The sequence below is a fragment of the Ammodytes marinus genome (assembly GCF_949987685.1).
Source record: "Ammodytes marinus genome assembly, chromosome: 19".
In the NCBI taxonomy this organism is placed as follows: Eukaryota; Metazoa; Chordata; class Actinopteri; order Uranoscopiformes; family Ammodytidae; genus Ammodytes; species Ammodytes marinus.
Genome location: NC_137223.1, coordinates 6,891,634 through 6,913,750, shown reverse-complemented (window position 1 = coordinate 6,913,750; position 22,117 = coordinate 6,891,634). Strand labels below are relative to the sequence as shown.

At 41.4% G+C, this 22,117-nt stretch overlaps 2 protein-coding genes across 2 annotated transcripts; both read right to left on the bottom strand.

Annotated features, from left to right (window-relative positions):
• Window positions 1-271: 271 nt before the first annotated feature.
• Window positions 272-11,958, bottom strand: esr1 (estrogen receptor 1; the record flags this gene model as incomplete). Its single annotated transcript, XM_080048227.1, has 9 exons — window positions 272-626; window positions 1,333-1,516; window positions 2,151-2,284; window positions 3,257-3,395; window positions 8,488-8,641; window positions 8,844-9,028; window positions 9,474-9,590; window positions 10,474-10,670; window positions 11,522-11,958. The coding sequence occupies 9 exons, from the start codon at window positions 11,956-11,958 to the stop codon at window positions 272-274; spliced, it is 1,902 nt and encodes a 633-aa protein (XP_079904353.1).
• Window positions 11,959-13,187: 1,229 nt separating this feature from the next.
• armt1 (acidic residue methyltransferase 1) lies at window positions 13,188-18,657 on the bottom strand (the record flags this gene model as incomplete). Its single annotated transcript, XM_080048267.1, has 5 exons — window positions 13,188-16,345; window positions 16,657-16,822; window positions 17,227-17,471; window positions 17,595-17,700; window positions 18,596-18,657. 5 exons carry the CDS (start codon window positions 18,655-18,657, stop codon window positions 15,563-15,565), a joined length of 1,362 nt encoding a protein of 453 aa, XP_079904393.1. The 3' UTR covers window positions 13,188-15,562.
• Window positions 18,658-22,117: the final 3,460 nt, after the last annotated feature.

The window sequence follows — 22,117 nt, the reverse complement described above, 5'->3', positions numbered from 1 at the left end:
AAAGCTGTAAGAGACCGACTCAAATATCACAAATATTATGAAAGGTAGCATAGGAGATTAACCGCATTGAAGCTCATTTTCTGGTGAATTGGAGTAGTTGGAAGGGAAAAATGTCTCCCTTAACAGCTACACAATTTTAAAATCACTTCATTCTTTAAATGATCATCCCATGAAATGAATTCAAATACAACATTTTATCTTTCAATCCAAAAAACCCTTCTCAATAAGAATTGACTATTTGACCTTAGGGTGTTGCTGGTTGTGCTACATCTCAAAAGCTGTGGGTGCGTTCAGAGCGAGACCCTCCATACTGTAGGACACCCAGACCTGTGGGGGTTCTGCTCGGGCTCTCGGGGCTGACTCGAGTTCCTGAACTGGAACCAGATGGAGGAGAGCCACCGCCATTGCTGCTGCAGCTGCTGTTGTTGTTGTTGTTGTTGTTGTTGTTGCTGCTGCTGCTGCTACAGGCTCCGGTGAAGAAGATCTCTCCGTCAGCCTGGGACCAGAAGTTAGCGGGTCTGTCCGGGCGGTGCAGACGTTGAGCATCCAGCATCTCCAGCAGCAGGTCGTACAGAGGAACTTTGTTCTTGCACTTCATGCTGTAAAGATGCTCCATGCCTTTGTTGCTGTAGGGAGCCGTCAACAAAAGAGAGGTTAGGAATTAGGTTTTATGTGGTAATACCTTCTAGACAACACACCTTCAACTCTCGCTGTCCTCGAGCGATAGCTTTCATTCTAATTTTATTCATTCATTATTTCATCTACCGTCCATTGTCTTTTTCTTACTTTTTTTAAAAATGTATCTAATGCTGAGGTTTTAATTTACAACTCTCAGGAGTATCACCTTGCTGGGCAAACTGCCTTTTTCTTTTTTACTGTAAACAAATCAAACATGTGTAAGTCTGTCTCTCAAGACTTTCCTATTTTGTGAGTATCACTCAGCCCGAGGCCCATTTTTCCTACTAAAGATGGAAATAGGTCACAAATATAAAGTTGAATTATTTGGGAAAGGCTTACATGGGAAGGCTTGGCACTGTGTTTTTTGGCATAACATGCACAGGAGCCACTTGGCTAAGGCAATCCTAGGTGCTGTAGTGTTTAAGGGAAATACCAAACTCTTACAGGAGAAACCTGCTTACCTGAAAATACGACAATCAATTGTTTTCCTGAAAAGAGCTTGAACCCTTTGAAAGCATTTGTTTTTTAAGCTCTAACCCCCCCACAGAATCACAGTGGATTGCTGAAGCACGACTACCAGCAGAACATGTTGACAGCGAAATACTTTTAATATGGTAAAAATCCAAAGGGATCTTTCGCTAATTGAATTTTTACCTCATGTGCCTGACGTGGGAGAGCAGGAGGAGCAGCTGGGCCTGGCGCCTCGACTGCTGCTGAGCCGGACATCCTGATTGGCCGATGTGATGTATGAGAGCATCAGTGATGCCGTCCAACATGTTCTGCACCGCAGCACAGTCGTGGAGGGGCTCCATTGTGCCGGTGCAGAAAGAGAAGGCACCTGATGAAAGGAAAAACACAGTGTATCTTTTCTTATCCAGAGATTTTCATTAGGAGAAATACATCTAAGGCTCATGTGCCATTATGATAAAACCTCCTAAACTGAAGACTTTTATTTGTCAGATCTGACTCACACATGCATCCAGGAGCAGAGAAGTAATCATTGTGGATGCAGAATTGCCCACACAGCAATCTAAAGTTCATCCAGCTCCAGCAGCTGTGCCAAGTTGTGTCATCCCACTGGTATTTCAGTTTGCTCAGTTTCCCATATAGAAAATCTCAATCTCCGGGACAAACACAGCCCTCTCTGCTGTGTCACATTGTCATGGGAACAGTTATCGGGCACATTGACGATACTGGCCTTCCCAGAACACTCTGTTCGCTTAATGTGCCCAAGTAGTGTTCAAAGCTACACCTCTGTTGGGGCAGTTCAATGCTGTCCAATATTTACTCTTGGGAAGAGAAATGGGACAAAGTGGGGGAGCTTGCAGAGAAAACTGTGTGGACAAAATGTACCAAGCTGATTTATTTATTTAAATTGAATAAGGAGATGTGTCTCTGCTGTCAACAGTCAGTGTTTCTTTGAAAATGTTTCACAAGAAAATTACAAAAACAATCAGTGCATGTTGCCTCACCAGAGTTGAGCAAGATGATCGCTTTGAGGCACACAAACTCCTCCGGCTTGAGTTTGAGCATGCGGAAGCGGGAAGCAGTGGCCAGCAGCATGTCAAAGATCTCCGCCATGCCTTCCACGCAGTCACCTTCAGTTCTGGAGAAAACATTTAAAGAAAAACATGAGGATCATTTTTCAGAGTTTCAAAAGATTGAATTTCTCTTTTCTTTCGTATTCAGTAATTCTGTAAGTCACACATGAAAACTAATGTGATTTTAATACATCACAAGGACGGCCTAGTTTCCCGTCTGCAGCGCACCAAAAAAAGATATTGACTTTATTTGTGATTGTGAAACCGTCCAAAGAGAGATGGTTTGAGGGCAGATTAACAACTGATGGACTGAATCACTGCAGCAATGATTTTTCGGCACAATTGAAGAGTGATGGATAATAGCAAATGGTAGGAGTGCAAGATAGACTTGGACGACACTGAGCTAAGGGAATGTGTCAACCCTGAACCACAGCGATTTAGTCATTATAACCAATTTTGGAGGACCTGGGGAACCAGGTTTTAGAGATAATACTCTATAATACACTTTTGATCAGACACATCAGAGGGTAATAGCTCAGTCTCTCTCTCTCTCTGAGGTAAGTACTATGGTTGGGTGAGCTTGTTTACTTTGAACACCGGGGAACAGGCTGTGCCTGCAAAGCAGAAAAAGCCTCCCTGCATGTCTTTTTTTTCTCATCCTCAATGTTCATGATTTAGCTCTACCTGCCCGCCATATCTCCCTCTGTCATTCTTCCTTTTCCATCATTCCATTGAGACTTTGATTAACTCTCCATCCTGGTTGCCAGGTTGTAATGATGAGGGGGTATTTTGGGTTAGAGAGAGGCTCCTCTCCTCTCCGTGGGGAACATGTAATTAGTATTTCACTCTTGGATGGGCTTGTGGGGATGGCACAATGGCTGGCAAGGTGTGAAATTTAAAATCTACAATGCTGATCTGTGTGAGAGTGGTGAGTAGAAATTGAGAGATAAAGGAGGGAAAAGCAGCGGCCGAGATATGAAAAAGTAGAGAAAGGGGCCTGTCACAAAGGAGTGGGACAAGTCGGTATTCCTCCCAACCTGTCCAGTATGAGGTCCTGTGCAAAGATGAGTTTTCCTGGGCAGTGCATGGACCTCCAGATGAGTCCGATCATCAGCACCTCCAGCCACGAGCTCTCCAGCAGCTGCACCTGGTCATGGAGGGAGAGCTGCAGGAAACCTAGAAAACAATGAGAAAAAAGTGCACATTAACAAGCTATAGTATAGTGATGCACACCATGTTAGAGCAGGTTGAACATCTTTTATAGTTTTTAGCAGCTGACCAGAGCCCATATCAAGTCAACTCCAAATACCAAATTCAAACGCACCAACAACAACAAAAAAATAGTTGATAAGTGTTATTAAAAGGAAATATATATATATATATATTTAAACAGGTAAATCCAATTGAGACTGGAGGCCTGTTCCCATTCCCACGTTACCATTCACACACACATTCATACACCGATAGCAGGCTAACTATCGGGAGCAATTTAGGGTACAGTGTCTTGCTCAGGGACACTTCGACATGTGGCGGGGGGACAGGGGATCGAACCACCGACCCTGTAGTTGAGCGTTGACCCCCCCTACCCGCTCCGCCACAGCCGCCCAAAGTGCTCTTTCATTTTTGCTGATTACTAGGAGCAACACTCCCAGAGTTAAATGTTTTCTGTGCACCTTTTATACCACTCATAAAGATAGAAATGTGCATGCCCTTGTTTTCTGGGAATGGCTACTTAAATTAAAGCATCTGCAATCTCTCTGCTCTCGTAGGAAGCCTTATCGCTGACACTCAGCTGTCTGGATTCATATGTAATTACAGCCAATTCATTGCCATTGTCACCCCTGTACCTAGTTTGGGACCCCTCACAATTAAAACTGTGTGTGTTTGGGCTTTTAGTGACGCACATGGTTGTAATACCTCAAAAACAGGATGTACTCAATTAGAGAGATTGTGTGTGTGTGTGTGTGTGTGTGTGTGTGTGTGTGTGTGTGTGTGTGTGTGTGTGTGTGTGTGTGTGTGTGTGTGTGTGTGTGTGTGTGTGTGTGTGTGTGTGCCCTCTGAAATGGGTGATGTGTCCTATACTGCATTTAGGCTCGATGGGGTGTCAGCAGATTGGCCAAACAATCCTCTCAAAGGTGATGACTGCAATTACCGCCACTGTAATGGCTCTTCTGCATTTGCCTGTGTGTGTGTGTGTGTGTGTGTGTGTGTGTGTGTGTGTGTGTGTGTGTGTGTGTGTGTGTGTGTGTGTGTGTGTGTGTGTGTGTGTGTGTGTGTGTGTGTGTGTGTGTGTGTGTGTGTGTGTGTGTGTGTGTGTGTGTGTGTGTGTGTGTGTGTGCTTCCACTATAAACATCTTACCATCACCTTTCCGTTGCCTAAGCAGTTAAATAGACGACAATCAAGGAACAGAACCTCTCTCTCACAAGGAACATCTGTACGTTGAGGTAGACACTTTCCAAAAACATGTTCTAATTTGGACTTGACATGCCATAGATGTCATGGTGCTCCTGCAGACCTGACTCACCTGCCCTTACCTATTTAGTTATTGGGCAAGTATTTCTGATTTGTTTTATCCAAAGCAACGGGCACAAGCTTGAGACCAAATTAAATTTTTCTGTGGAGCCAAAACCACAGAATATTAAAATCTCATAGCATTTTCCAAACCAATTAATTATTACCATACCTATTACTATGTTATTACACTTTGAGAGAAGTAAGTTTGCACTGTTCAATCCAATATTTTCTTATCTTACACATGCATGAAAACAAATTGGTTTATGTACAGCAGAGTTGCTGCGATAGTGGTCATAAAATCCAGAAGTCAACAGCTGCTGTATAACGGGCCTGAAAGACTGAAGTCTGATCGATCGGTCAATCAATCAATCAATCAATCAATATCCTTTATTTAACCAGGTACAATTCATTGAGATTAAAATCTTTTTCCAAGAAGGCTAACAGAAAACTTTTTATTTAACTTTATCATGGTAAATTGCTAATTTTATATAGCGCTGTTGTCCAAAGCATGAGACTTGAAGCGTTTCACGATTTTTGCCACCCATTCGCACAAGCACTCACACACCGATGGCAGCAGGTTACCACATAGGGGGCTGGCCTTCTATCTGGATCATTTTGGGGTTCCGTTCAGGGAAACTTTAAATCTCCACCTCCTGAGCCACAGCCTTTACCACGTAACCATCATATGTCAGTAGAAAATGATCATCTATTACATGTCTGTCTGTCCTGGGAGAGGGACCCCTTCCTCTGTCCCTCTCCCTGAGGTTTCTCCACTTTTTCCCCCCTGGTAAAAAAAAAGGTTTGGTTGGGAGTTGTTCCTCAGTTAAGTTTAGGGTCTAAGGGCAGAGGGTGTCATATTGTGTACGGTCTGTGAAGCTCACTGAGGCAATAGGCTATTTGTGATATTAGGCCATATAGATAATACTGATTTAAAGCCTTGTTTTTTTCCACAAACAAGGCTGAAATAGGTTATAGACTATACACAGTGCATGGGCAACTGAGGGCAGCCCCATTTTCAAATATTTTTAAATAAACTCAATACACACTGTGCATGCCATGAACGTGACGTGATCAGTTAACCTCGGATTACCTACCAGATGAACTGATTCAATTATTAAGCTATTAACTATCTACCAAAACAATGTATTCCTTTTATTGTATGATAATTTACATTTACATAATATGATGTTGATATCAAACACACAAACTAAAAAAAAAACTAAATAAAAAAAAAATTGGGGGGGGGCCCCCTGGCAGTCGGGACCCTAAGCAACCGCTCATTTTGCTTATGCCTCGGGCTGGCTCTGCTGACCAGTGACCACTATAAGCGGGTGGGTAACTTGGAGGCAGGCTGTCCTGCCCACCCAATAATACAATTAGAAGCAATGCATGGTAATGGTATATTCTTTAGTATTAATTAATTGTCTGAATTTTATTTGACATTTTCTTGGACAGCGAATGAACAGGTCCGTCCAATAGTGGGTCTGGACTTCCACCTACAGCCTACATTTGGGTGGGCACGGCCCACCCTGGCCCCTGGCTACCGCCGGCCCTGACCATCACCAGACTCCTGGCATGAAGAACTTCTTAACCATGGTCACTGATCATTTAATTTAAAGCTGGGGTGGAGGATTTGGGGAGAAAATGGCAGTTGGGATAGCCTGGCATTCCCAGACCTGCCACTAGGCACTGGCAAATTAAATTTGCTGCGCCTGTTGGTCTGGAAACTCTCCGTTGAAGCTTTTTCAAAAAGATCAGAAATCTGGGCTCACGTTTCAATTGGTTCTATCTAATATGGGCGCGCCAGAGCCCTTTGTATGGTACTCTGGGGAGGACGTAACCGGATGACGACAGTGACGTGCATGCGACGTCGAAGCCGTGATAGTAAACATCAAAGATGGCTGCGGATATGTTGTGTGAGTTTGAGACTGCTTTGGCCTCGACCCTTTACGATTTGGAAGACGGCACTCAAATATTTAATTAGCAAGTAAGTGGAATGTTCAGCCTCGCGCTGATTGGTCAAAGTGTACAGCTCATGTTAATTTTGACCAATCAGAAATCACATACCCCAGCTTTAAAATGTTCAAGATGAACGGGGGAACGGGGTGATGTGAGACACTTTTTACATTCGCTCCCCTCTAAGGGATCTAAAATGATTTATCAGTCAAATTTACACATTTCCCATTAATTCAGGATGTTTCCTAGAAAAGGGCATTAGCAGAATTTATTCATGACAAAGGGCAGTGAGAATATGTTTGTTTTAAAAAAAGTTGTCTTGTGTCTCAGTTTACCCCAGCTGTGGGGTAAACTGAGACAGACCAGAGAAATCAAGGGGGTAAACTGATCCACTTAATTGTTCCACTCTGAAACTACCATAACAACACATGTTGTAACAGTTAGAATCCTGACAGCTAGATTGAAAACCAAATATTCCAAAACTAATGTCAGACTAGTAACAGAATCATGAGGTTTGGTCAATTAAGAGAAACATTTTTAAACACTTGAAAGTAGCTTTGATCAAATACACCATATAATTCATATTCAATAATTAACATTCAAATGACAGATAGAAACAATTAGATTAAAACACAGTCTGGGGGTCAGAACACAGGACCCTTAGAGCCAGCTAGTGTCTGGGGGTCAGAGAAAGAACAATCAGAACCAGCTAGAACAGCCTGGGACTCAGAACACAGGACTAGACCCAGCTGTCATTTTCCATCTTTTGAGTCTGTGTTTAATATTTTTCTGCATTTGTTTTATTGGGATCATTCATTGAATAAAGACATATTACTGTGTGTTACTGTGTGTCTGATGTTAAAGGTCACTCTCCTGTCCCCCACATACATATGTGCCAAACCATGCCCTTGCTGACATCCCTTCAACCATTAACCCCCACCTCCAGTCCACATTGTCTTTTGTCTTATTCAAACTAGTCTCCATGCTACCTCAAATATAATGGATTCATTAAAAGAGGGCACAGACACTGTCTCACTTTACCCCACAGCATTTGTCTCACTTTACCCCACTGCCACAATTTGAGAAAAAACTCTCAGCAAATCAGGCTAATCTTCAGTTATCATCATCACATGGTGTCATATGTTGGTAGTTCATCAACATGTATGATAGAAGTTTTTCTACCTGAATCAATTTGCTTTGGCACAACAATCGATTAAGTTGACAGCAGGAACATTTACTTTTACATGCAAAAAAGACATTTTTGTGAAAAAAACATGCTTACAACATCACCATGAGGTCCTCTCTTTCATGGCCAAGGGGAAATGAGAGGGGCTTGAAAACATATATCTCACATGACCAAAAAATGTGTTCCATTGCCTAGATACAGGGGGTGTCTCACATTACCCGATGGCTCACATTCCCCCGTTCTCCCCTATAGAACTTTGGAGTTTTTGTCGCTGAAAAATAATCGGGAGTAAAGAAACTATCACTAAGAACTGGTATCAACCGGATACTCCAACCCTTGAACAATGGATGAACATAGTTAGACAGATCAATGTAATGGGAAAAATGACGTTCTGATCCAGAGGAGCGTTATTCTCAAGTAACTGGAAGAAATGAACTACCTTTAATAATAAAAGTAGAGGACGCTACATAATCAGGATAAGCTTATAGAAAATAAAGACAGTGGATATAATACAACATATTTGTACTGGTGTGCCCCCTTTTTTATTGTTCCTGTTATTCTTAAAGAAAAAGTTTAAAAAAAGAAGAAGAATTGGGAATATCAAGCAGTACCTGGCAGCTTCTTGGCCCAGGTGATCATGTGTACCAGCTCGGTGTCAGCCATGCTTGTTAGCAGGCTCATCATGGTGGCCTCAGTGTAAGGTCGGCTCAGCTTCTGACGGGAGGACAGCGTTGGAGGTTCAGCACCCTGGAGCAGGAGGAGCACCTGGATGGAGCAGATCAAGTCTTCTGTCAGTCCATTCAACTAGAAAAGTAAAACTCCGGTGTAGAGCGACTACAAACATATCTCCACATCCACAAGACGAAATCACCATTACTTAACTTAATTAATGTCCTCCAAGCCAACAATTTGCACAACCCCATATGTTTTATAAATCACATGCCATTGTCACCACATGAATAAGCACCTGGTCAGGAGGCAAGAAAGACATCGATAATTTTCCTCCTCCTCCACCAGCACTGCTGCTGTATTTCTTCTTGCCCTGAGGGGACCCTGTTTTCTGTTCCACATCCTTAGGGGCCAGTTTTCTGTCACTGGTGCCAGTCCGTCGTTTGTCACGCCGTAAGACACGCCCACGGTCCTTACGCACACCTTGAGCAAACACAGCAAGAGTTACATACAAAATGACACAAACTGTAAGATCACACACATACTCACCCCGATTTTGCCTCGGTGGAAAAGGGGCATATGTAAGATTAATAATGGTAATATGATGATGATAAATAAGTAGGTTCACAAAACACAGGCTATTCTGGTCTGAATGCCATAAATCGTTTTGTCTGAGTTCCCATGAAATCAAACCCGTGCAAAGGCATTAATACTAAATGTACAAAAATATGATTAAAAATATAATTAAAACAAATAATAACTGATTATTAAGCAAAATAACCAAAGAATAAATAAGTAAAAACAATAGAAAAACTTCCGTCTAATAGACGGCAAATCACAAAAAAATTATTATTACATAAAAAAATAACAAATTTATAGAGAGACATTGGTCTTGGAAAATCTGCTATCTGCTTGTGTGTCTACCCACCTCCTTTCATCATGCCCACTTCGTAACACTTCCTAAGACGACAAGCCTGGCAGCTTTTCCTCCGATTCCTGTCAATAGTACACTGATTGGTGGCTGGGCACATATAGTCATTGTGTCCTGAAATTGAAGAAAATCAATTACTTCCAAGTCCCCCCTTACTCAAGGAACATTGTATTCCAATTTTAAATGGATCTGCGATGGAGAGAATTAAAACATGGCATCTTTGCCTCGTCATTGCCATGGAGACTATTGCTTTCTTTATAACTCATCTTTCATTGTAAGACTTATCAATACTGTGTGTCCTAAAGCATAATATCACAAACTCCACTCAGCCACAGCAACAGATGAGGCGTTTATCTGCGCACAGAAGAAGCGCTACACTGACATTTTTACATCAGACATGCGTAAAGAGAATCATTTTAGAACTTGTAAATGAAAATAGGAAAAATAAATGAACTCTAAATATCTCTGTTTAAATCACCATCCTTTCACATCCAAACTTTCATTTGTCTCTGTTGTGGATGTTCTTTAGTTACCCATAGGATTCAGATCAAAACACACAAAAGATTTTGTTTATTCACTGACTCCGAAGTCACTTTTATGGGGCACAATGATCCACTACTTTCTGCATAATCAAAGTCCACTATTACACTGCCAATTTGCCTCTTTCATATGGTTTTCATTTCCAATACACTAAAAGACAGCATTTAAGCTTGAGCTTCCCTGGAGCGCCTTTAAAGCTGAGTGGTTACAGTGCATGCCACAAAAAAGCAACTTCACCGATTTGTCTCAGGCCGATGACCTGTGTTATTCCCCCCTCTCTCTCCCCACATTTCCTGTCCAGTCTCAAGCTTGACTCCAACCATTCAAGGCAAAAATGCCCCCCCTCAAACCCAAACAATTAAGCATTTCTTATTAGTCTAGTAACTGTGCAAAAACAGGTAACAATTGATAACTCAATGTGTCGGTCGCACATGGTTGGAGCAGACCTGTTACTTACCCTGGATGCTCCTCTTAAAAAAGGCTTTGCAGCCCTCACAGGACCACACTCCATAGTGGTACCCAGAGGCATAGTCACTGCACACTGCACAGAAACGCATCTCTTTAGCCATCTCAAAGCCCCCAGCTGCAGACTCCCCACTGGTGCCACACTGGTCTTCTCTGGAAACTGGCTGCTGTCCGTACAGGGCACTGGACCTGATCAAACCATTTAAATTCACATCAAGTATCTCAAACAAAGTGTTTTCATAAATAGAATGAAATTAAATTATGATGCAGATGAAATCATATAAACAATAGCTTTCTTGCAATAAAATAAAGGTGGACAAAAAGTGATAAAATTGCTCTAATATTTGTAATTTTTTCAAAAACGTTAGAGCCACACAACCTTAAGATCAAATCTAATATTCTTCACACTGTCTAAAATTTGACGGTGCCAGAGACAAAAGCAGAGTACTATTTTCCACCTGAGCCCGGAAACCTTCTGTACGTGCACTTCTGTCGTTCATACGTATTGTTCCTTTCTCAAGGTCTTGGACAAAGTCCTTAATCTCTGGAATTAGAAACCAGGACAAAGCTTGATCCTTTCTGTAGAGATAATGGCAATGTTTTGTACAAAGCAAGAGATTAAAATAATACAGTTATACAATTATGTTTTGTTTAGGACTGAATAGAGTGCCAACGCTGTAACACGGGAGTGAAATGTGTTAAATTGACTTAATGTGGCAATACTCAGCCCAGCAACATCTGAACAGGAAACAAGTCAAGTAAGGCAAGTCAAGTAATATATTTCGAGTTATTATCATGAACAAGTGAGGCTTTATTAATCTTCATGAATTATTATTTTAACTTTCAGATCAGATTTAAGCAGTGGAGTTGGCAAATGACTTAGTCAAAAATACACCAATGTCCCTTAAAAATAAATCAAAGCTGTGATTCATACCTGTCAATGCAATGCAGAGTCCATAAAAAATAACTTTTTCACCCCCAAGCACACAGTAGACACTTTTCACCACTATGTTAATGCAGAGAAAATAATATTCCCTCACCTGTAGACGGGTGTTGAGGTGGTTTCCAGATAGGGCTGGCTGGGCGGATGCATAAAAGGGCTGAGTCGGGGGCTGGAGGGCACAAACATGAGAGGACTGTTGGGCCCACTGCCCAGGGAATGAAGGCTGCCGTCTGAGGGGGGTCCATGGGCGTCCAGAGGAGCAGAGTAGTAGCCAGGGGTGGGGTGGCCGTAGAGAGGAGTCGGGGCAGGGGTGGGGGCGGCGTATTCGTACGTCCCTTCCAGGAAGTTCACAGTGGCTTCCCCTCCAGACCCACGGCTCTCTTCGGGGTACATGTCACAGTGGGGGGCAGTCGGCGGAGGTGAGGGACGTTTCGGGGAGAGGGTCTCCAGGTCTGAGAAGGCCAGGCCGATCCAGGGTCTGCGTACGGGTCCACAAGGCTGTCTGCACTGCACCGGGCTCTGCCTGAGCAACATCACAGCACAACAGCACTGATATGCAACATGATTTAGACCTGCTCCCCCATTGCAGAGGGAGGAGAAGAAGGGGAGGGGAGCGGAGGAGTTTAGACGAGTGCTGCTTGCCACTCTTCCCTCACTCTCTCTCTCTCTCTCTCTCTCTGTCTATCTTGTGTTTTTTTCCCAGCACAGCCTGTCAGGCAACTTGGAGGATCCGCTACTCTTTCAGTGCCCTATCTGCCTGGAGCTTCCGCCTACCAGGCTCCAAAAAAAAGAGAAAAGAAATGAAAAACAACCAAAAATGACTCCTCCCAACATCCTTAAGGGTTTTTTTTTTGTACGAAGAGCCTTCCCTCTTTTCCTCTAATACATCTCCACTAATGTGTATGAGACAGGGAAATCTCCTAGGATACAGAATGAGGAGGATAGACCGAGGAAGAGTGATTCCCCAGAGAACTTCCAGTCCTCTCACAACTATAAAAATAAATGTCTTTCCACTTTATCTTTTACTTACACTGAACATCTTTCATTATTGCGGTTGGTATCCAGAGAGAAAGAACTATAGACTAGCAGTTAGCCCTTCCATTTAGCAGATGCTCTGCACACTGTAACACAGCGTGACGCATGATCGCTCTATTTGTAGCCAGATTATTGAATACACCTGAGACTCTGCCATAAATCAAATCAAAGTGGAAATGATAAACATTAAGGTGGTTGTTTTCAGCAACAGGAGTTTCAAAGAAAAAAGACAAAAATGACCAGGACAGCCCACTCACCTCTTACACATGCATCATCCTCACAATCTGCCGAGCAACACTGCGACTAGTTCGATTCTTCTGTCTTCCTCTCACTCTCTGCTCGCCTCTGTCATCTCTCCAGGCTCTCCAACATCTAGTTGGGCACACGGGAACAGTGGGAAGGTAAAAATAAATAAAAAAAGGGTTAAATGAATTGAAGACGCAGACAAATCGATAATCACTGTGGGTTTAAGTGCCAGGTCACCATAACACAGCAAACAAAGCAGGAGGTCAAATCTCATTCCAACAGCCAATAATTACGCAATAAACTCCACATGAAAGGAATTGATGTTTTATTCAATCACATTTAACTGAGTCTTGTGTTTTGATATTCATTACAAAGAAAATAGACAGCAACTCAAAACTAAAGCTTCATTCATTAAGAGGAAGGTGAAATATATTAAAAGGACCAAAATGTGGAGCAGTTAATCATTACTGTATCAGGTCAAGTCACAAATGAAATGGAACACCTATCAAAGCAAAGGGGCAGAGTTTTATTTATACAAAAAAAGATTGAAGAGAATCAACATTTGTGTTTACAGAACACAGTTGTGTGATGGTCAGGGATCCGTTCCAGTCCTTGCATGTTTCCTGAACCGTAAAACACTTCTGAAAAGAGTTGAAAACTATAGATGTGGGGACTATATCAAAACTGTCATGGCAATTGCAAAATAATTTATATAACATATTCCAGCAGGATTTTATTGTTGAAATCATTGTCGAATATTTAGTGCACATAAAGGCAAGAAAATTCTAAATGTTCAATTACGAAAAAAGGGTGGTAAAAATCAGCAAATAATTTGGAGATTGAATAACCAGAAATCCTATTTTGCACGCAATGCTGTCATATGATCCACACATTGTCACCTATGCAAAAAAAAAATCACGAGGATAAAGGTAATCACAATCTATTATACATTTCCCCCACCTGCACATTTGGCAGAGAGGCTGCATTTGCCCTCCTCTGTGCAACATCTTTCGTGAGTAAACAGCCCAATTTTCAGGACATGTCAGGTCAAGAGGAAAACAAGTAGCCCTGATAATGATATATATGTTTTTGCATTCCCCCTGGAAAAGAGCAAAGACACTGTTACTTTAGAGAACAGGAGAATAAGGGGTGAGAAATGAAACAGCCAAATCACCTAAATGGCTTGAGATAGGCTGTGTGTTGCAGTAATTGACTTCATTTTCCCAGTTCATTGCAGAATTGTGGCGCAGATTTTTTTCCTGTGTCCTACCTGACCCCGAGTATATGAATGTCAACAGGTAATGACAGCTGACTGTTTAATAATATCTCATTTTGAGTATCCAGTTAAATTTGCTCACAATTTTAGGTGAATTGGTTTACAATACTGTATTCACACAAATGATAAAAATGCCAATGGCTGGATCAAAATAATACCGCAAAAGAAAGTTGTTAGAATACACATGTATAGAGATGTGTCTTACACATGTAAGACACATCTTTAATTTCTTGTGCTGGTGAAGTACGACAGCATGTAAAGAAGAACAGTCAATGCACTTCTTTATTAAATCAAACCCATTCATGGAAATGTGATCGTTTCACCCCAGCAACACAGAGAGGAATCCAGTTTAAATCACCTCTGTGCTACACCGACAATGAGGATTTAGATGACACAACAGGGTGCACAGAGACATCACCTTTATCTAATCAAGACACAGGTCTGGGTTGCCATTTTAAACTTAACAAGCACACGTCTTCAACATTAGTTACACATCCCGAATAACAGTCTACCGTCTTTCAAAGTGAGCAAAACAGTTCTCAAAGGATGCAATGTTATGCCTTGGTTGGATTTAAATGTTTGTCTGCATGCATATCAATGACACCGAGTGCAGCAGCAGTACAACCTGAGCTGGGCTGATTTCAAATAAAAATAACTACTTATAACATTTATCATCCCTCTTCTCAACTGCATGCAAAAACAAAAAGTATTTCTGCTCTAGTATGGAGATTTATTTAGCCCAATTCTTAACCAGTAACTGAACAGCATCTACATTTACCTGTAAACAGTTTGACTTAAAAAGGTGAAGTAAGCGGTTTATTTATGTTAATATAAGTGTTAAATCGCTCTTTATTCATACAGTGATCACTTACATAGTGTGCGCGTTTCATTAACCCGATGTCTGTCACCCGCTCTGCATGTAATCGGCAAATAAACTTTTCGGGGATCCCGAAACTGATATCCAATCACAAGAGAGAACGCTACAAACCGGCACCCGTCTCACTGCCGGTGCACGCGCAGAGCAACTGATTGGTGAATGTTTATGTGCCTACAATGGCGGCGCAGGTAAAAATCCTTCCCAATGTCTGTTTTGATGGTTTTTATCACACTTACTTATTTGAGATGATGCTAGATAACTCGCTGTTTGAAGACCGCAGTGCATTAATGTGGTGATGTGGGGACGAGGGAGGGGACCGCTAACTGCAGTCAGTGACAGGAAGTTAGCTAAACTGACCATTCCACTGAACCTTTAATACAGTACATTTTGCACAACACATAAGCTATTTTCAATCAAATGCAAACTTGATTTGTTACCTCCAAGGATTGATTTGTCACTGTAGATAATCTTTTGATGCTAACAAGTTAAATATTAGACAGTACAAATATATTGCAAAATAATTAGTAAATATTTCTCTTACTGTGCAATTCTGTATCATACATGATGAAGTGCGAAGTGACAATGAGGAAAAAGGACAATGTAACACTTATGTACCTTATTGGTCTAATGGCTTAAAAAGGTATCTCCTGCTTATGGTACTTCTTACTATAATGTTCCTCTCGGTGAGATCCTGAGCTCAGTCTTCACTGTCCTGCTGTTGGGCTGTAGAATTGCACAACAGCGTACTTGCCGCTTGTCATCCAGTCTGGATCTTGGGAGGTGAGCTTCTCCCCTTGGCCCGGCTGTAGGCCGACCTGAATGTTGGCCTTAAGAGTCCTCAAGCTAGACAGTGGCGCAGGCCCAAAGCCTCGTAGCGCAGTATCAAAGCCCACTGTGTGATCCCAGTCTCTGTCCCCTGTCAGCTTCCTGTAGTTGAGATCGCCTTTAAATAGCACTAGGTCTGCCTCCTGCAGGGTGGCGTACAGGTCAGGAGCATCAGCTGCCATGTCACAGAACTCATGGGGCTGAGTCCAGAAAGGATGGTCATGATAGGACCACAAGCCCGCCTTCAGGTAGCTCTGCCACTGGACACCACTTTTGGACATCCCCTTGTGATTAGATGCCATAGCCTGCTTAATGGTCCACTGAAAATCGTTAACGGTGACATCGGAGACAAACCACGGGATGGATTTGCCGTGAAAGTGGACCTCACGGGCAAGGCCGGAGGAGACCAGGAAATCGGCTAAGACCAAGTCTGTGACTAACTCAAAACCAGCATTGTCTAGAACAATGTCCACTCTGCCTGCAGTGGTTCCCCCTGGCTGTCCTGCCGTCTGGGCAGAAATAATAGTCGACCAAACCATGTTGGAGTCATCCACCAAGATGAAGGGCTCTAAGCTGTCCAGGGATTCTATCGCACTGGTCTTCTGGGAGTTTTCTTGGCCAGCAGAGATGGACAGATCACACTTGTTCCCCCATAGAGAAACCTATGAAGTGTCAAATAAAGAGAAGTTAAACCTGAACCTTATTACCATGCTCATCAGGCTGAACATGATTCATTTGTTACATCGTTTATCGACTTCTAGGGGCCCGAATGGTGGTTAACAAAATCATTCATGTTTCAGGCACTTAAACAAAACGCTGCCCTTGAAGACGCTAAAATGCTCCTTTAGCTGTAGGGAGCTGCAGAATCATACATCATCATACATATCATTGTGTGATCTTAGTATTGATGAGTGCCGCTTTTAACCTCCCTCCTTCTATTGTCACATCTTTGGCTTGTATAGAAGATACTGACCTTTAGCAGTTTGTTAAAATGCTCCAACAGCTGATTCTTAGAGAAATCCTCCATGTTCTTTTTGATGTCCTCCAAATGTGTACATAAGGCCATCACAGCCTGCTGAGACTCAAAAAAGCTCTGGGTCTTTTGTTCATTAAAGACATCATAGTCGCTGATGGGAGGACTGAAATAAAAGCAGAGATAAAATCAAGGTTGGAGGAGGACTAGTAATTGAAAAATGTATAACAAAATAAAAGCTTTATATACTTCTACTAGGGATGGTCCGCTCCATTAATTGTCTTTTTCAATTAAATAAACATGTTTTAATTCTAAAAAGATGCAATATCCTAAACACCTATTTAATTACTAAGAAAAAAAATCACATTTTGTTATCTCAAGTAACAATTTAAAGCAACTGCTATGTTAGATTTAACCAAGAATGATTTCTGAACAAACGGGCCGCTTACATTACCAATGCTTTGCAGTCCAATGTGACTTAACATCGCATTAAAAAAAAACGTCTATTAAGATTCATCCTATCTAAGCCAACATAGTGATATATTGCACAGAAAGACATTTGCTTCTCACTTGAGCCAGAGGGCCTCGTGAATCCTTCGATACATGTAGCACTCCACATAAAGCCATGGAGACTTGAACCAGCTGACGGCATCCTCCTGGTCCCCCTCCTGTCTCTGTTGTCTCTCCAGGTACTGGTTCCAGTTCTGTACGTCTTCCAAAGCATCTGTCAGTTCCAGGACAGGCTTATCAGTCTGCAGCTCATTCCTCATCTTAGACAGCAGATGTATTGTTTGCTTCTCTGCCTGGATTCCTTCCTGTAGGAAAATACATAGGAAACACAAGTTAGTTTTTTTAAATGGGCCTCCTAATAATTCCAGATGTTCTTTAGGGGGAAATAACTTAAAATTCAGATGATCAAAGTAAATTCTTATTCTTACCTCTCCATACTCTTCAAAAAACTTGTTTTTGTTGCGATGTATGGTGTCTATGACTTTAGTCAGGATGGTGGGCAGTCTGTCTCTCACAGTTAAATAAGCAAACGACCTGCAGAGAAATGGAATTGAACACATTTATTTCAAAAATACTAAAAAAATGGAAAGTACAAAATAAAAGATGTTCAAACTATTTCACAAATGAGAGAAATAAGAAAAGCTAATAATATATACTCCATCTACCAGCATTGATATCAAGGTGCATTTGACGTAACACTGACAAATATTAGACAGCTGAGCTCTAAAGATCAATCCTCGTCACTTTACAACAGTTAACATCTAAATATGATTAACAGCTTCCAACTTATAATTTACATATGTACATATTCTGTGAATGTATTCCACGTGACAGTATTCTATCCCATTATGTTTGATTATATTTTACAGTCTATGTATACCATTTTACTTGCATTATGTCTTTGCACTATTTTGTGTGTATTTAGGTCTCTGATTCAATCTTCATCCGACTGTTCTTTGAAAAAAAAATGTTTATGTTGCAATGTTCAAGGATTTAATTGCAAAAGATTGCAGCAGTATGCCTGTTTCTTGTGTGCATGACATTTGTCAAAATAACAATCTTCACCTATAATATTGATGCTGCAGCAGGTGTATGCACTAGTGTGCTAGCTAGCTAATTTACAAATGTTAAGTTAGCTTTAACTTTGCAAACATTTCGACTGCAAAACATGCTACTTGTTAGTATAACTGTCAACAGATGTTTTTTGAGTTACCTGCGTCCTCGTCAGTGTCATATGTCACATGTATGACTGCATGTGTACACTCAGTTACGATAAAATTCAATGAGTTTCTGTTAGCAATAAGCTAAAGCTGCCGCTTGATTGAACAAGACATTCCTAAAGGTATGCAGCCGTTTAAATAAAGTTGTGTAGTCATAGGCCTACATACATGAACATGGGACCAATTCGTTAAATCAGCTGTCAACTTACCCAACCACTTTGGCAGACAGTGAAGGAGGAACTCCGTGCACCATTTGAACAGTCGCCATCATGTTTGCAGCAGGAAGACGATACAAATTTAAACTTTATTGATACAAACTTCCAGGAACATTATTACGATGGCACCATCTAGTGGCCAACTACGATGTTGGCAAGTTGTGTCGTGTTACTGCTGCGAATACATTCGAAAAGAATCTACATCCCTTGTTTTAATAAGCGACTCTATTTCTGCACCAGAGACCACCTTCAAGTCGTAAACACTAAAAGGAGTCGAATAAGCGAGTGGTTTGCGCGCTGCTGCATTGCGCACTGCAATCTGTTAACTGAGGCAGCACCTGGAGCATCCTTTTGTCGTCCAGAGCAACGGTTGTCATGGAGACATTGACTGTCCAATCAGAAAATAAGCAGAATTCGAACCCCCGAGGCTTTTTCGCGGGAAAAGGAGGGATGAGAAGAAGAAACCATTGCTCCAGTAAGTCCCAGCTGGAGACCATGATTAAATATTAATAGGCTTATAAATGAATATGGATGTAGCCTGCAGTGAAGTGTGCACCTTGTGGTAAATTCACACCACCATTTACACCAAATAGATTTTTCCTGCAATAATGCATTTCCATAACCAACAGCAGCTAGGCCTACATGTTTGGTCAAATACTTGAATATGCATTTCCGTAGCTTACCTATTTTATTTTCTATACACATTTAGTACTAGATACATGTGAGTAAGTTGTCTTCTCTGCTTTTTACAGAATCTAGCAAGTCTATTTTGGAAAAATATATTTTTCATTTTAGCCTAGCCTAAAACAAAATAAACAAAGCAAACAGAAATAGCTGAGGCAGCCTAATAATAACATGAACATCAATAGTTGTTAAACAATTCATGAATTAAACATTAAACGATTCATAAAAAGGTTATTCAAATGTCACATCAAAGAAATCATTTTGAAAGTAGCCTACATTGTAAGCCTTGATTGAGTCCGGCCCGGGTAGTAGAAACATTTGAAGTTGAGATCGGTTGAGGAACATGTAGCCTTATTTAATCTAGTCCTGAGAGCAAGTCCTATAAACCAAAGGTCTAGTAGCCTAATGAGGTAGACCTAAAGGCCTACATAGTTTTTTTTAGGATCGTAGGCTATATAAACATAGGCTATAGCCTACCAGGTTTGATCATGTCTCACGTAAAGAGAAACATGCAGACAAAGAGAGCATTTAGGCATAGAGAATAATGTTTTTGTATTTCCAGTCATATCCTGAAAACATTTCTAAAATAGTTGGTCAAGTTGAACCACCTCAGGTTCCACTCTTTTCAATTTGCATGTTTGCGAATCGCAGCAATGTAGCATAATCACATGAAGTTTACGGTCCACTTTGGGCTGGGAACCAGGACCCAACCATTTTGAAGAACATGACCAATTGATTGGTTGCACCCACCATGATTAACCTGAAAAACTACGCATATCATTCCATTGTGGCTGTATTTTTTTCCCTCTCTCAGAGCAGCCCCTGGTCACTATGGGAACACGGTGGGCCGTTGTCAGGATGTGGGGTCCTTGGGAGTGGGAGTCCAGCTGCGTCCACCTCCGGTGTTCATCACCGCTGGCCTCCCATCCCCCCACCGGGCCTCAGCCTGGCCGGATCTGTTTTTCTAAACCGAGAGACGAATGACTCACCACTCCGGTTTCAAAACAGGGCTTGACAAGGAGGGGGGGGTTACGTTAAAGGCCCTGTTTAAACAGGTGTTTCTGCTCACCACGCAGTCGTCTCATGCAACAGGCTCACAAAGTAGGCTACATCATTTTAAAAAGTCTGAATATGTTGTGTGTTACGTTGCTTGAAGGTGCACACTGACGTCAGGATTTGACCAATCAAACACAAATCTCAAAGGACCTTTCCATGCTTTAAGCAATTTCATGCAGACTATGCTGTTATGGAAATGCATTATTGCAGGAAAAATCAATTTGGTGTAAACCAGTGGCAGGGGAGTCATGTGAAAGTCCAGTCTGTGTCTCTTTTGAATAAACTGTCCAGAGAAGAAAATAATATTGGGAGGTCATAAGAAAGGATACAAAAAGAGGGAAGCAGGAAGGAATACATTATTTCCCCCATTGAGCCTTATCATTAAAATATATTGATCAGAATGTAGCCTATTGATTTTAATGATGAATAAAGAGTTTATCCACTTCTTTAATTAAACCCTTGATGTGGGTCTTTAAGCAAAGTAAACGTGCTTTTGTTCTTCTTTACTTACAATCTTCTTCTGCTCAACCAGTTGTCCCAATCTTTGTTTGTTTGTGAAGCATGTCCCAAACCCTCAGGTCTAAATGTTCAGTATTTTAGTAAAAGCGTGGACAGAATCTGATCTAGGTTAGTTGTTTGTTGACGAGAAAGAAACTTTAAGCTCCCCAGGCCCTACTTGATAGACATTTCTGTCGCCTCCCATGGCTCCTGTCCACGTCTCATTTTACAGACCGACTCTCCCTCTCACCCTTTCTCTGCCTACTCAGCAAGCTTTTTCAGGGAGCTACAACTTGCTTAGTCCTTCTTTGCACTCACTGTCCATAAGGCTGAAGTGCAACGCTGCCATGACAGGTCTGGTTGTTTACCCTGGGACAACACATCAACCCAACTCTGTGATGACAACTTCCAATGAAAAAGTATTGACGTGTGTGACTCCAAAGTGCATTTGTGAAAAGGTCCTCCTACACTTCCTGTGCCTCTAGACATGAAATGTGTGGTTTGGTTGAAATCTACCTCAACTGTGTCCCAGCCCACAGCTCTCTATTCAAAAATAGGTTTTTCAGACATTTGAGTTGATTTATAGGCTATTTCCCCCATCTTTTTTTTTACGAGGCAACCCGTTGTTGAGATCCCAAAGTAACAGCTGTAACGTTAGACCTCATTAAGGGTGTAGAACAAACAGGGATAATTACTCCTTTCAGGCAAAGGCAACCAGTCCGAAAACTTTTTGTTTGTTGTTTTGAAGATACTGGCATCACTTTATAGATCCACAAGACAATATTTGCACTCTTTCACATGTGCTTGGAAATGGGTGTAACTTCACAAATTAAAAAAAAGTAAACTGCGATAACAGCAGATAATGTGACATCAAAACATAATAATAGTGTAATTACAGTGACACGTACAAGCTACAAGCCATTATTTACCAGAGACCAAAATTATATGGTAGTTAAACACATGTTGAAACCTGTATTCAATAGCCTATCTTGTCTCATATAGTAAAATGAGAGTATGTGTATGCTACTGAAGTTGTCAAATTAATGGGTAGCCTATACTGAAGGAAACATGTAGGTTCACTATATAGCCTAATAAATTAAAAGGGTACGAACCAACATTCAAAATAGAAAAAGTGGTAATTTATCCATCTCAATTATTAATTTAATGAGATATTATAGGTGCACCGAGGAACTTTCAGTTTTTGGCCTTTATTCAAAAAATTTCCAAAGATTTAAGATAGCAAAAGTGGCTAATTGTAGCTATATTTTTAAGTGTTTT